The following is a 17413-nucleotide window of genomic DNA, read 5'->3' on the forward strand; positions in this document are numbered from 1 at the left end:
TAATCAAGGAAGCTTGCATTAAGCAGGTGATCAATCTATCAATTGGACTTAAACACACACAAAATTGATTCACTATGCCAAATTCACTTCCTAGTTCCTAGTAGCTGATAAATTAATCCTACCATTTACATAGCTTATCATCACAAGAATTTTTCAAATACACTTACTTAATAGTCTTTTCTTGCCTATAAACGATGAACTTAGGACAATGACCTCCACGAATCATTTTAAAAATGAGAGTTTGTCCTTCCTTCAAGTGATTCTTTTTGGCAAATTGTGACCAGCCTTTACTGAACCTAGCAAATGTTCTTGTCCTTTTCTTGAAGGGAAGTAATGTCACTGTCCATACTCCTCTCACTGTCTCAATCTCCACCTCTTGCATCTCTTTTCTTATGTACTTCTTGAAGAACTCTGTTGGAATGCACTGCACAAAATTACTTAAACATATTATTCTGAATATCACTTGAAAGCATGAAGCATGAAACCATATTTGTGTCTGATGCACATCTAACATCAGAGATGGCACAACATTTTAAATTATATTTTGTTAGAACCCTGCAAGTCTTGTCAACAGAATCAAAGAAAAATTACAACAGAAACAGTCAGCAAATGGAGTAACTTGGGTTTTGATATTATTACAAACGAGATCATACAGTTACAGTGAACAGAACAACTCACAAATCAGTGTTCTCACCTAAACTTCGGTATATTTCTCTTGGCCAGACGTATTAGCCTTCTCAACATCACTTTTCTTTCTTGCTCGTCTATTATAGGTCTTAGGGAATGGTGTTGTGTAAATATTTTTTGAATCTGAATCTCCAACTCCACCATATTTCAACAATATCTACCTTATTGTAACACCAAAGTCAGTGTGTTACAAGAATCGGGTTCAGTGAAGATTGTGCAGTCATTGGTTTACTAGTCTTGTCCTGACAAGATCTCAGTTGTCTATTTTGGTCCATTTTGTCTTGCCATGTCAAACATTTGACTAAATGAAATATCACTATATCATGTTACACTCACATAACATGTGACAACTAATGGAAACAATGCAGTAAGAGCATAGATGTTTGATGACGCGAATGAATAGCATAAGGAAGAATCAAGGAAAGAAGAACGAAAAGACAGGCCAAATAAAAAGTTCAGCTTCAATATGAAGTTATCACATGATTAAGAAGCCAAGTATTTGTATGATGTCAAGAACTAACCATGCAACCCTGTTTTGCGTAGGCACGCTGGAGATGTATACTGAATGAAGGAACCTTACAACCCAAATTGCGGTCTCCACCTAATAAATCAAAAAGTGAGCCGAAATCTTACACTAAAATGGAAATTAGTAAAAGCCTAATTATATAACTGGTGTACAAACTTTAAAACATAACGAAATATCACAATTATTTGAACTAAAAATGACACCTGTTCCAAGTCTAAAAAAGAGCTATAATTTTTATACTGACTAATTATGTAATTAGGCTTTCAATCACAGTAATAAAGTATGAGTTTAAACAGAAATATCAATGGAAGGCCGGCTTTGAATAGCTTACCAATGTTCCTGGTTGGATCACGAGGTTCAGGCTGAAGAGCTTCAGACTCACCACTTTCTTCTTCTGCTTCATAATCTTCTTCTTCTTCTTCTTCTAATTCTTCTTCTTCAGCTTCAGAATCGGGTACCCACGTTTCATCACATGTTTCTTGGCGAGAGGTACTAGAATCATCAAAATCTATTCTCTCCTCTTTTATCTCAGCATCAACAAGCTTCCCCATTTGCCTTTCAACATCCATTGGATCTTTTCCTTTCCGAGTTTCTTGACCATGTCGAGTTGCCGTCTGTTTATTATGACGTTGTTTGTGGTTTTTCTGATTGACCAGTGCCTCCAATGCCAGATTCTCAAGCGTCTTCTCGCAGGCAGATTTTCCACAGATCCAAACTTGAAATTTTGAATTCCCATCGAACATGAAAAATAAAAATTCCCCAGTCGCTAAAGCATTTTCTGTCACAAATTTAGCCCAACCTCTTGTGAAGTACAAGTCTCTGTCATCATCTTCCTCAATATCAACGGTCCATAATCTTTTTGACACAGGATGGATGAGTATTATTGTCTTAGGTGTAAGCTCGGAAAAGCAGGAGACAAACAACGTGGGGATTCGCTGCAAAAGGAAAAAAAAAAAAAAATTCTAAAAAAGCGATTTGAGCACCAGGAAATTTGTTTTCTTTTCCTTTCCCAACCAGTTTTGGCGTATAACTAGAAATAAAATTTAAATGACATATTTATCCCCCACCATTGTTTCGCCTAGCTTCTCCTACTCTATCGACCATCGTCTTCAGCCCACAGCAAAATCATGCACAAATTTCCAGCATACATTTACACAATGACAGATCGATAACCAGAAAAAGAAAAAAAGCACCATAAACCAACTGAACCAAACCAGAAACTGAGAACCATAGGCAGCCAAGCTGCAGCCAAATCATTCAACCAACTGAGCCAAAACCAGAAACTGAAAAAATAAGGAGGTTGAGGGACCTGCCAGAGACGAATCCGAAGGTGGAGAGCACAGTGGCAAAACAGAGTGAAAATGAGAAGTTGAGTAGGGAAAAAGAAAAGCAGGAGAAAGAAAATTACCAGTTTTTTCTCCCAGTCGCCAAGGAGGACTTTGAAGAAACAAGCCATTGTCACCGAGCTTTCTTCTTTCAACTTGAACTCGGGAGGTTTCTCGGATCGGCCGGAGCTTTAGATGGAAGAAGAGATAGACGAAAGCTGAATGTTTGATGTATCTTTTCGTGGCTTCAGTTCCTCGTGAACTCGCCTTTGTCTCCACTGGATTGATTTGATTTCAGACTTGTTATAGTTTGCTGTGCTTTGTGCAGGTTTCTTCCTTTTGGTCCAAAAACGGAAAAAAACTGTACGGTTTCGGTGTTGAATCAGTCCTGTCACGTTATTAGCTGTGATACTATGATCAAAATTTTTTATATAATATTTTTAGATTTCAGAATTTCAATTTTTTTTCTCAATACTGTAATCAGAAAATACTGTGTCAGATACTCATCGAATAGAAATAATTTGTTATTTTCAATTCTAACTCTTAAAGAGAAAATTATTCTCTGATTTGGTAGAATGAGGCCAGATTTTTGTATTATTTATGCTGCTGAGTTATTCTTTCCTGATTGTAAGACTGTTTGTTTATCACTTTATTTGTTTTGAAATTATTTCAGCTCCTAATGTCTCAATGTGCTGGGTTTGAATGAAGTTAATGATAATTTTAGTATTTTTGATTATTAATTTTGAACTTTTTAATGATAAAAGAATAATAATAATGAATATTTTGAATGTTATTGTATTTTATTGTTGTCAAACTTGTTGTATCTTAGAATCTTGTATGTGGATGAATGTTTTGAAAATTAATTTTTTTTATTTAAATTATATTATTTTGATCATAACAAGTCTGATTTTAATTTGATCATTAATTAGATCATTGATCCTTGAACTTGTGCCTTGAATCATTCAATGAATTGTCCAATTTTTAGTGCATTGATCCTCAATAATGTTGTTAATTACCTATCAAATAATTTAACATAATTATTAGTGCCATATCATCGTTACTCTTAATATATATATATATATATATATAAAGAGATCAACTAATATTATCAACTATAAAAATTAGAGAAACCTAGAACATTAAAAGATACAAAGACTTGTAATAAAACTCAATAAAAGTATATAGGAACCAATAATTATGTTTTCTCTTAATTATACTACCCCCGTTAACTTTAGTTCCTCATCTCTATTAATGTAAATATTGATAAATTGACTGACATAATTCAAATTTGAATATGCGCAAAAAATAATATTAATATACTAATATGTTTTTTTTTCAAAACTTTCCTCAAAATGTCAACAACATAAAATCACTGACAGAATGCATCACCTCCAAGTATCCTTAAAAATTAAAGATTTTTCTTTCATTATATAAGATATTTCACAGCTGACAATTATATGATTAATTTTTCAAAAAATTTAATTGCTATTTAAAAAATTTCTGTCTTTCAAGAAATGATTTTTACACTCCTTCAATTTAAAAAAAATAAAGATTTTAAATACTCTAAATTTGAGATTCATATATTTGGATAAATTTTTTCTCTTTTTATATTTTTTTCTTATTTTATTTTATTTTATTAAATATAAAATCTTTTTTTTCTTAAAAAAAGAGAAACTTCATAAAATTTATTGATTCTCAATTTCAAAAGATTCAAGAATTAAAATAAAATAACCCAACACCAAGAGTAGTTAAGAACCAATGGAATGTCATCAATGCAGTTTCATTTCTTAATTTTTTTTTATTCGTACCAAAACAAAACCTATCCCCCACATCACTCAGCATTTTTTGCATGACCTTTTTAAAAAAAAACATAATGAGTTAAATACCATTTTGATCTTTGCATGATTCAACATGCATTAATTAATATTTCAAGACTTGAGATTTATACTTAAATAACGAAAAATGTTTTAAAACCGGGAAATGACAATTAGACCCATAAAAACATTAATTATAATTACAAACATTGAATTATTCTATAATCCTTACTCGCAATAAAGTATTTTTTATTAATTGACTTGAAATTGACAACTAACTTTTGATAATTTTTCAAATAACACTATAAAAATTTCAAAGCATTTTTTGTTGATTTCCTCAATGATTTATTTGTATATTGACAAAAAAAATTATAAATAATTAACCTATAATTCACAATTAATTTTCATAAATTTTTAATTGATGTTATAAATAATTTTAAATATTTTATGTAAGTTTTTCTAGTAATTTTTTATATATTAATAACAAAAAATCATAAACGATTCGCTTGCTATTGACAAACATTATAAATAATTTTAATTGCACTTTGTTTATTTTTCAACTCACTATTTGTATTTTTTAAATTGTAATTAAGGATGATAATATATTATTAGAATTTTTTGGCAAAAAAAATCTATATTTAAAATTTTAAAAATTTAAAATATGTAATTATAATTTATGTTCTTATTAAATTTTTAATTGTGATTTTTTTTTAAAAAAAGTACTCAAGTAAATAAGAAAGCGAAATATAATGATATCCATACCCTCCGTACTGTTAGTTCTGTGATGGGGTACAATTAAATATATTTATTATAGAATATTTCAGGGCCGCCAATATGCCTGATCAGACGCTGGTTTTGGGGGGAAAAAGACAAAAAGGGGGTCTGATCAGACGTGTTTGGGATCAACAGACATAAATTAAATATGCCCGAAACGGTGAAAGGATAATCGGCTTAATTAAAAAAGTAGTTGTTTTAAGGGAGAATTTCATTTAAGTCCCTTAAATATGGCATAATTTTAATCGGATCTCAAAAATTTTGAAATTTTATTGCAGCCTCTAAGCATTGAAGTGAATTAAAGTTTTCAGGCATGCATGACCAAAATGTCCTTCAATTATAATTAACATTATTAATATAACAATTTAAATTATAATTTTTACAAATAGTATTAGTAGAATAACAAGTCTAGTCATAAGTTTTATGAGTAACATTAATAGAATAAACATAACTTCTATTATTCTCATAATAATAGTTATAAAAATCATAACTTAACTTGTTATTCTAATAATATTACTTGTAAAAATTATAACTTGATTTGTTATTATAACAATATTACTTATAAAAATTATAACTTGTCTTAGTATTTCACTAATATCACTTGTAAAAATCATAACTTGATTTGCTATTTTAATTATATTACTTGTAAAAGCTGTAATTTAATTTGTTATTATAATAATATTACTTGTAAAAACTGTAATTTAACTTGTTATTATAATGATATTACTTGTAAAAATTATAACTTTATTATTTCAATAATGTTAATTTTAATTGAAAGGTATTTTGGTCATTCAAGCAAAAAATTATTTCATTTAAGTGCTCCAGGCCTACAATAAAACTTCAAAATTTTTTAAAATTCAGTTAAAATTATATTACATTTAAGAGACTTTAATGAAATTCTCTTTTGTTTTAATTAAAAGCAATAAATTTGTCAATGACTTTGCAAACATTTTTTTTACTATCAAACTTTTCAGCAAAATAATAGGATAAAAATCCTCTAAATTTGACTATATAAAGTTTTATGAAATTTAAATCATGCCCCCCTTATCCTAACATTTTTAGAAAAAATTTGATGTTTCAAAATATAAGATGCTTTAACAATTTTTTTATTAGTGATGTTTTTTTCAATATAACCCTTCATATTATGTTTTTTCTCTTTAAAATAGAATATTAAATGAAAGATATTTTTAAAATTTATATTTTTTTAAAAAATAAAGTTGTAAAGTATACTTAATGAGCATGATAGTGTGTGATACTAGGCAATTAAGCCTGTTGTAGTAGGCTTCAAAAAAATTTATTTATGTCCTATATAATCGGTCACCATTTTTTTGTCAAGCATTAATGTTAGCTATATATTTTTTTCATTTTGAATTTATTACTTGTTTTTATCCTATATAATTAGTCATTCAAAAAAGTAATATGAAGATAGATAAATAATAATTCCACGAGTCCCTATTATTACTTCACCAGAAGTCCTCATTTAATATGTCTTAAAATATATTTTTTTTTAACTTTACCCCTATTAAAAATAGGAAGAGAGATACATGATATATAATGAGCCATAAAATTAAATTTACAATAAGGGTAAAATTGAAAAATGGTAATAAATGACCCCCATGTGTCTTATATTAAGAACCAAAGATTTATTCTAGAAGGTATTTAATATAATAAGGACAGGAGGGAGTAATACATCAAGCTTCACAAATGATTGGGTTAATGTACATTTTTACTTTTGGATTTTTTTTTTCAAAGAACAATTTTACCCCTGTACTCATAAATGGGGCAATTTTATCCCTGAACTATATTTTTGAGGATCAAAACAACCTTTCTACAAGGTGCTTAGCACTCCTTGAAAATATAGTTTAGGGGTAAAATTGCTCCACTTATAAGTACATGGGTAAAATAGCTTCAACAGTAAAAATGCACCTTAGTCCTAAATAATTTTGCGTTAGATCCCAAAACTCTTTCACACAGCGCTGTAAATAAATTTTATTGATAAGTCTAAAAGTGTTTTATAAATTGAGACGGAAGGAATATTAGCTATTGATTGAATAAATTTTCATAATTGAATCACCTCATAAAAGAAATAGCACTTTACTAAAATTATTGAGTGATTTCAATAATATTAATTGGTAACATATAAAAGAAATACTATCTAATTTTTTATTAAATGAAAATTTTATACCACCTGATTTAATTAATTATTAATATTATTTTAAATTTACTTAATTTTAGACTAGCACTGGACAAACGGGTTATGGGCCAACCCACAGGCTAACCCGTGCGGGTTGGCATTTTTGTAGGTTGGGTTGGGCCAACTCACAAGATAAAACGAGCTGAAAAACCCAACTCAACTCATTTTCTAGCGGGTTAGCCAACCCGCAGGTTGACCCGCAAAAAAATTATCAAATTTTTTTTAATAATTTAAAATTTATATAATATAAATATATATATATATATATATATATTTATTTATTTATTTTATATTTTAAAGCAAATTAGCAATTAAAGAACTTGTAAATAAATAAAATAAACATAAAATTCAACCAAGCAAATTTATTTTGCTAGATTTTTACTATCAATTATCTTCTTGTCTAGGTATGCTATCTTTGTCACTGAGAAAGAAAATTTGAATATAAACCCATATTATTTTTCTCAGTGAATTCATATTTATGATTTTAATCAATAGATTTTATGAGATTAATGAATAATATATATTCAAAATATTTCTATAAAAACTAATAAATCATCTTCATAAATTATAACAAAAATTTTATTTGAAAATTTTAAAAAGGATTTATACTATATTTTTAATGTAAAGAACATATTTAAAAGTCATAAATTATATATTTAAGAAATATTGTTATTATTGTAGATTTATAAAAAAAAATATAATATGATTTAAAAATAAAAAATATTTTTAAAAAAATATACTAGCCCGCTAGTTTTACAGGTTGGGCTAGCCCAGCTCATTTTAAAAAATGGATCAATTTTTTCAACCCAACCTATTAAATTTTGCGGGTTAAACAAGCTAGTCTTTGGGCTCAATTTGTTTTTCCGAGCTCATTTTTCCGGCTCTACTTTAGACCACCAAACTTAAGAGGATTTTGACCCAACAATAAAAACATTGATAGAACTCTCGCCTCAAAGTATCATCAGAAAACATGTCTAATATTGTCCATTTTGGCTTATCATAGTGATTCATTTTCGCTCCTTTGATATTGATGGCGTTTTTTTCTTCTCCTTCTTGTTTTTTTTTTTTGCTCTGTACTGATCTTCATTTAGTAGAACCCAATATAATACTGCTTTTAGTTTCTGTTCATTTTCTGAAAGGAACGAAAAGAAACCAAGACTAAGATCCGACAAATCATATGAATTAGAACCAAATAAACTAAATGTAGCCAGCATCACGAATTGTTAAGAACACAATATAGTAAATTTGAATTAAATAAATGGAATAATTGATAAGAGACACGAACTTGAAGCTGTTAAAGAACTCAGTAGTAGAGTTGGAAAAACAGACAGGTTCGACCATTATGAGCCTAGCTTTTAAGGGCCTAAGCCCTTAAACTTAATTTTTTATTTTTATTCCCATTTTTGAGGCCAGGCCTTTATTTGAAGGGCTCAGGGTCGGCCCTCAATCCTTATTCTAAAAAATTAAAAAAATAAAATTAAAATTAACCACTATAAATTAATTAAAATATTTTAAAATTAAAAAAAATCAAAATCCTCATAATCTTCTAAAAATTAAATAACACATATTTAGAAATTTAAATTAATTATACCATTCATCAATCAAAACCCAAATCCTCCACACCGTCATCAACTACAAATAAAACATTAGAACCCTCAGAAGTAGGTTCACTTGTTGAAGGTGAAGGAGCTTTAATATTAATATACTCTTTAACCACTTCTTCCTCATCTACAATAAATATTAACAAAATTGTGTCATTATTAAATATACACACTCACATATATCATAGGACAAAATATTTAGATATGTCACAAGAACAAGAGGTGTGAGATGAAGGGGCGAGGGCGACGGGTGAGGCTGAGGGAGAAGCGACCATAGGTTCAAGGTGAGGAGTGATCAAGGTTCATGCATGATTTAAGAATTAGGATTAGGGAGGGCTTCAAGCAACAGGTCCGTGACTTCTAAATTTAAGCATGTGTTTGGTATTCTAGTAAAAAAAATAACAGGACCTAAAGGACTGCCCGAACCTGAGCCCTTTTTTACAGGGCTAATCAGAGCCAGGCCTTCTAGCTCAGTTACTTTAAAAAATAATAATTTTTAAAGTCCAAACCTTTATTTAAATATGGCCAATGCAATTGAAAGGGAACTTGAGGATTGTCCTGAAATGTTAAAGATGTTGAAAAGTGATACAGAGAAGCCCTTGTATGCTGGTTGCACCGAATTCACAAAGTTGTTAGCGGTGTTAAAATTGTACACCTTGAAAGTGAGTAATGGATAGAGTGATAAAAGTTTTACAGAAAATATTATACTTATAAAACAACTTCTATATGGAAACAACGAGCTTCCAAGGACTATGTATAAGGTAAAACAAATACTATACTCAATTGGCATGAGTTATGAGAAAATACACACCTGTGCTCATGATTGTATATTATTTAGAAATGAATATGCATTAATGAAGTCTTTAAAATGTAATGCCTTGCACAATAAAGAAAATAGGATGGTACTTTTCCGTTGAACCTAGATTTATTTAAAGATATATTATCTTGATTCTCTTGAAGGACAACCAGGGAATAGATAAATTTTATTGAAGTTGATTAATACATAAGTATATAAAGTATTTTACATATTTATTTATTTAAATTCTATATTAACATATTTTTTATTATTTTATTAGGACGATTGAGCTATACCGTACTAACACAGAACAATGAATTACAAGGGTTTTCTCTCTCTCTCGTTCTCCCCCTCTCTAGTTTCTCTTCTCTCGATCTCTTTTTTTCTGTGTTGCTTAAAGAAATCTCTGTTGTTGCTCTCTTGTTGTTTTTTCTGCTCTCTCTCTCTCTCTCTCCGTAATGCTGCGTCTGTGTTCAAACTCTCAGTCTCTTCCTCTAGAAAATCCTCTCGCGTTCTCGTCTCCCTTCTGCGTCTCCTTCCTCTTTTTCTGCTCTCTCATTCTCTGTCTCGAATCCTCTGTTTGGACTTCCTCTTTGTGCTCTGTTTTTTTTTTCTTTTTGTGCTCTGTTTTTTCTTCCTTTTCTGCAACCTTCAAGTGTGCACCTTATAACAGCGGTAGGACCTCGAGTTTCAACTCCAACCTTGCCTTTAACTTCTCCTTCGTCCTTTGTCCCTCTCGTCCCCGATTTTTCTTCTCTTGGTCTCTCTCTCTCTCTCCGTCTAAGTAAAAAAAATCTGGTCTTCCTCCTGCCATGCACGCCTCTTTTATCTGCTCACGCTGAAAGTGGCTGTGTGTGCATTTGCTCTGCTCCTCTCAGTTGCACGCGAGCCTGCTCCCTGTATCCGTCTCTCCTCGCTGCCTTCTCTTTTTGACTCTGCTGTGACGTGCGTTTGCATGGCTGTGTTTCTGTGTGTTTTTCGTGTGTATTTGCGTCTTCTGCGAGCCTGATCTCCCTACGTTTTCTTCATGCATGCGTGTCTGGCAGGTTCTTTTTTTTTCTGGCATTCTCTGCTCGTTCTGGCCTTCTCGCCAAAGGATTTGTTTCTTTTGGGCTGTGGTGAAACGCACAGCGTTTCATCCAGCCTCATATTATTTTTTTTTGTTTTTAATTTATTTTTTTTTAGATTATAACACACACATGTATATTTTTTAAATAAAAAATAAGATTTAAGAAGAGAAATTTAACTTTCAAAAGTTGACTCACAATATTTTGAATGATTAGAATAATTTGGAAGAGATTTTTAAATATTTAAGCAAGATTATTATTTTTTTTAAAACATAATCTCTATAAGGATTAAATTTCATTTTTTAATTTTTATATTTTTTTTCTTATTTTTAATGAACTAAAAGAAATAAGATCTTAAGCAACAAAAAATTATCTAGGTTAAACTAAAATTAAACCTATTAATTAAATATTTTTTTTGAAAATATAATCCTAAAAAGAATTAAATTTTATTTTTATATTTTTATATATTTTTTAGTTATTTATTATTATTTTTATTAAATTTAAAAAAATGTTCAAACAAAATATAGTGTTCACACTAACATATTTTTTGCTGTTTTATTAGGATGATTAAGTTATACCGCACTAATACAAAACAATCAATTACAAAGTTCTTTACAAATTTTGATGCGGCTATACTTAAAATATAATAAAGATAATTGAAATCATTTATTAAATTAAAATATAATGTATTAATATATATTTATCAATTCTTTAATTTTTAGTGTCCAAGGCAAAAGAAAAATAGCTTGGATTGTGGCTTTTACGTCATGAGGTTCATGAAAGACATCATTATCCATAACAAGAGCATAATTCTCAAGATGGTATATTAACAATATTCACTTTTAAATTACAAAAAAAATTTAATGTATTAAAATTAATTTATGGTGAATTATTTATATATTAAAGTACTATGACGATTTTTATATTAAAAAATTCAGGAATGTGGAAATAAATGAGGTAACTTAAGAATGATATCAACACATTTTTTAAATGTGGACCTCATACAGAAAAGATCAATAGAACTACCTATAAGAAGTAGCTAGGATGTTTATATTTTTAATAGATAGTTTATTTTTAAAAATAGTTTACTTTATATCATTACATTTATTTACTTGATATAGATTAGTTAAGAGATGTTTATTGATTAATTTTAAAATTGAATACAATAAATTTTATTGATATTCAAATCTAGAATGGTTGTATGTTGCTATTTTAATTTCTTTTTTGCAAGGGGCTGGCATAAAAACAACTCTCATATTTAAAAAAACCATGTAATAAATGACGGTTATCTAAATAATTGTCATTTATATGACAATATTTACCCATCACATACTATAACTTTAAATAACGGGTAAATTATTTACCCCTCATTTATTATGTCATATGGCTCAGTCTTTTGTAAAAAATTTATTGTAAATGACTGCTATGTAACCTTCATTTATTGGAGAATTTTAAATGTCAGCCACATAAACGACGTGTATTGACTGTTATTTTTGAGCTAAAATAACCATCATTTATTCCTTTTTTTATAGTAGTAAATGTGGCTTATTGAAAATTCACCCTTGCTGCTATCAACCAGTTCAATGCACCGCAATGCAGGCGCATTACACAATGAGTAGTATGCCATGGTGCATTGAGTGCATGCTGCAGTGCGCCCCTTGTTTCTTTGCAATGTCGTTTGGTTTTTATGGAAATGCAATGCTTTAACTCTTTCCAGTATCCCCATGCTTCTATACATACATTTTACTTTGATTTTAGATTGTAAAACAATATCTAAGTACTTATTTAAGATTAAAAATTTGAGATCCTATTTATACAAATATTTTAAACTTGGTAACCTAATTGAATTAGTCTAAAGATTACCATGATTTTGAAGTAAAGTAAGTATTAGTAAGGGTGACCTTACATTCAAAGTGCATAACAACTTTTAAATTCCTATTTTATTTTGTTTTGTATGGTTTTAGATTATATGGGATCATTTGGCCTTTCACATTTATTCTTATTTATAAATGCTTGGGATCCCAACTTTTGAAAATATAGGTTAAAATAAACTAAAATTTATTTACCTTGGTAGTCATTTTTAAAGGGTAATTTATATTATATAATTTATGTTCCATTATTTTCTACCATGGTAGTCCCTTTTCTACCATGGTAATCCTTTCAAATTTAAGAATTGTTCTAAAAAAAAGAGATTAGTTTTCTTTTGGTTTACCCTTGTAGACTTTTTTTTTATCATGGTTAAACTAATAAATTAGAAGTTTTTTTTTGGGTGCTGCACTAGACATTTTGTTGTATCTTGAAGTCTTGGATATGGATGAATGTTTTAAAAATTAATTTTATTTTATTTAAATTATATTATTTTAATCATGACTATTTTAATTTCAGTTTGATCTTTGATTGGATCATTGACCTTTGAACTAGTATCCCAACGAATTCAATGGTCGATTTGATTTTTAGTATATTGATCCTCACTAATGTTATGAGTTACTCATAAGATAATTTAACACAATTATTACTGTTACATTATTATCTCTCTAAACATATTTAAAAGTTGAGGGACCAATATTGCAAATGAGAAAAATTAGAACAACTTAAAATGTTGAAAAAATATAAGGACTAATAACAAAATGCAATAAAACTACAGGCATCAGTAATTATGTTTTACCTTAATTATATTGCCCCCATTAACTTGAGTTCCTTATCAATGTAAATATTGATAAATTGATTTACATAATTCAAATTTTAATATGTGAAAAATATAATATTAATATACTCCATTTGTTGAAAAAATGTAAGACACTTTTAATGTTTTAAGTTATAATTAATGTGTTTCTTCTAAAAGTATCCATAATAAATAAATTATTTTATATTTATTTTAAGATGAAATATTATATTAAATAGGAATAAATTTAAAAAGTTAGTATTAGTTTTTAGACAATTAAATGCTTTATTGATGTAAAATTCAGTTAAAAATACTTTAATTTTTTAATGGAAGGGTAATAATATTATTTTCTTTCAAAACTTTCCTTAGAATATCAACAATATAAAATCACTGACAAAACCCTTACCTCCAACTATCCTTGAAAAACTAAGGATTTTTTTTTAACCCAATGTATCCTTACAGATTGCAACTAATATTATTACAAATTTAAGTGTCATTTACGGGGTTCTCATCTTCAAAAAAATTTCTTTTTTATATACACTTCTAGTAAAAAAAAAAAGAAAAGAATTTCATATACTCTAAAGTTGAGATTCATGTATTTGGATACAATTTTTCTCTAACAATTAAAATAAAATAACCCAGCGCCAAGAGTTGTTGAGAAACAATGGAATATCATCAATGGAAGTTTCAATTTCATTTCTTGATTTTTCATTCGTTCCAAATCAAAATCGATCCCCTACATCACTCAGCATTTTTTGCATGACCTTTTTTTTTTAAAAAAAATAATGAGTTAAACACTATTTTATTCTCTTCATGATTCAGCATGCATTAATTAATATTTCAAGACTTGAGATTTATACTAAAATGGTTTAAAAAGGGAAAATGACAATTAGAGAGCCCATAAAAATATTAATTATAATTATAAATCTTGAATTATTTTATGATCCTTATTTGCAATAAAGTATTTTTTGTTGATTGTTTTGAGATTGACAACTTATTTTTATAAATTTTCAACTATCGCTAAAAAAATTTAAAAGTACTTTTTGTTGATTTCCTCAATGATTTATTTATATACTAACAACAAAAAATTACAAATGATTCTCATAAATTTTTTTACTGACGTTACAAATAATTTCAAGTATATTTTGTAAATTTTTAAATGATTTTCTATGTATTAACAACAAAAAAACTACAAACAATTAGCTTACTATTTACAACTAACTCCTATAAATTCTCAACTAACGCTGTAAATAATTTTAAGTGTATTTTATTAATTTTTTAAGTGATTTATTTATATATTAATAGTAAAAAAATTAAAATCACAATTGACTCTCATAAGTTCTTAACATTATAAATAATTTTAATTTCATTTTGTTGATTTCTCAACTCACTATTCACATTTTTTAAATTGTAAGATCATAATCTATTATTAGAATTTTTTCAGCCAACAAAATCTATTATTAGAAGTTTAAGAATTCATACAATTATAATTGATGTTTTTAATTGTCGTTTTTCATTAAACTCCACTTAAATAAGAAAGTGAAATATAATGATATCCACTGGCAAAAAAAAAAAAAAAAGAAATATAGTGATATCCATATCCTCCGTACTGTTAGTTTTGTGGTGGGTACCATAGAGTATATTTATTATAGAATATTTCAGGACCACCAAAAGGTTCACTCATCATTTTATAGTACTCAATCACGAAAACGATTTGGCCTAATTAATACTATGTCTGATCAGACAGTGCTCTAAAAAAAAAAAAAAAAGTCTGATCCGAGAAATGTTTAGGGTCAACAGACATTAAATTAAATATGCCTGAAGCGGTAAAAGGATAACCTGCTTAATTAAAAAAGTAGCTGATTCAATTAAAATCAATAAATTTGTCAATGATTTTGCAAAGATTTTTTATTATTATCAAACTTTTCATCAAAATAATAGGATAAAAGTCCTCTGAATTTGATTGTATAAAGTTTCGTGAATTTTAAATCTTACTTCCTCTATCCCATGTTATAAGACATTTTAAAAAAAATTCGACGTTTTAAAATATAAGATATTTTGATAAAAATAAGACTTCATTCATAATTTTTTTAATATAAATGTTCACATTATCTTCTTTTTATTTAAATGGAGTTTTAAATGAAGAGTATTTTTAAAAAATATATTTTTATTTTTTTAAAAAAATAAGGTTGTAATAACTATTGAAATTAATGATATTTTAATGAGCATGGCTGTGTGTGACACTAGACAATTAAGGATCTTGTCTTAGGCCTCAAAAAATTTCACTTATACCTTATATAACCAAGCATTTTTTTTTCATTAAGCATTAATGTTAGCTATATATATATATATATATATTTCATTTAGAATTTATTGCCTGCTTATATCTTATATAATCAATCATTAAGAAAAGTGATATAAAGATAGGTAAATAATATTCTCATAGGTCCCTATTATAAGGTGATAACAACTACTCCTATAATCATATTTATAAATTATTTTTAACATGTTTCACTAATACTAAAAAAAATTTTAAAACCTATTAACTCTATCTTAAAATTTAATAAGTTCTTAATTTTGCACCTATTAAATATACATAATTTAATAATATATTTTTCTCTCCAACATTCAATAGAGGGTGAAAGAGAAAATTTGTGATGAAAGTTTAATGATGTGACTTATAAATAAGATCAAAAAATTCTTCTCTCTCTGCATTGTAAATAGGACCAGAGGGAGTATTTCACTAGAATTATGAGGAATGACAGTTAACTCATTTAATATGTTTTAAAATATTTTTTCAACTTCACCTCTATTAAAAATAGGAAAAGAGAGATACACGATATGCAACGAGCCATAAAATTAAATTTATAATCAGAGTAAAATTAAAAAATAATATTTAATAACCAGGATTGAAGGGAGGAATAAATTAGACTTTTTAGATAATTTTGCCTCATGCTCCAAAACTCATTTGCATGACCTTGTATGAGCTTTATTAATATATATAATTTTGTATTGTCTTATAAATTAAGATGGAAGAAATATTGGCTATTGATTAAATAAATTTTCATCATTGAATCACCTCTTAAAAGAAATGGCACTTTATTAAAATTATTGACTGGTTTCAATATAATATGAGTAAAATACTCTAACTATCCTTCTATTTTGCTTTAATTACATGGACATCCCCTCTATTTTGAAAACAAACAATTTAGTCCAATTTGTTAACATTTTTAGGAATATTCTAAAAAGATTCTAAACACTTAATTTTAAATTAAAATTTATATTAAAATAACTTGTATTTACTAATTTGCCCCTGACCTTACTAAATCCCTAAATCATATTATTTTGATGGTTGCATGAATTTCTTTGTAAAGAAGAAGAAAAAAAGCCATGGGGAAAGAAAACCTAAGAATCCATGGAGGTGGCGGAAACAACACAAGCCAAAAAGGTGCCCATCAAATATTTTCATACTCTTTTCTTTTTCTCTTAAATTTATGAGTTAGGCTTTTGAAAGTGTTATGCGAGCGAGGGGAAGGAGACTATCACTTGATAAGTGCGTTGAACGTGTTTGCCTCCGATGAGCGTGTTGCCTCCATTGTCAGTTGGTAAGTGCAAAACATTATTTTAATCAAATGTTGCTTTGATTTTCATAAGGTATGGAGGGTGAAATTTTATTTACTCCCTGGTAGGCATTGGCAAATATGCATATGATATCAATTAATGGATAATGATAATTAATTAGACAAGATTTTGATCGAATATGAAATCATTAGTGCTCAGTCTATTTATTTTGATAATGATAAACTCGTGTGATTTTCTTTGAAAATCTGATACACATACACACACCCCTAAATTTGATTTTATTTTTATTTTAACTTAAACATTTTCATTCAATGTAGGATAACATAACTTATGTTAAAAATATTGATAATTGAGATAAAAATGAGCCTCCTATTGATAAATTGTT

The 17413-nt window shown here is 28.0% G+C and overlaps 1 protein-coding gene across 1 annotated transcript; it reads right to left on the bottom strand.

The window, feature by feature from the left end:
- On the bottom strand, nucleotides 1-2832 carry LOC129290266 (B3 domain-containing transcription factor VRN1-like). The gene is made up of 4 exons (XM_054926988.1): nucleotides 2622-2832; nucleotides 1545-2148; nucleotides 1209-1288; nucleotides 1-424 (listed from the first exon to the last, which is right to left on the bottom strand). The coding sequence occupies exons 1-4, from the start codon at nucleotides 2667-2669 to the stop codon at nucleotides 164-166; spliced, it is 993 nt and encodes a 330-aa protein (XP_054782963.1). The 5' UTR covers nucleotides 2670-2832; the 3' UTR covers nucleotides 1-163.
- Between the last annotated feature and the right edge of the window lie 14581 nt (nucleotides 2833-17413).

The sequence above is a fragment of the Prosopis cineraria genome, unplaced genomic scaffold, assembly GCF_029017545.1.
Source record: "Prosopis cineraria cultivar Desert tree isolate PC_DT_omini unplaced genomic scaffold, ASM2901754v1 PC13, whole genome shotgun sequence".
NCBI lineage: Eukaryota > Viridiplantae > Streptophyta > Magnoliopsida > Fabales > Fabaceae > Prosopis > Prosopis cineraria.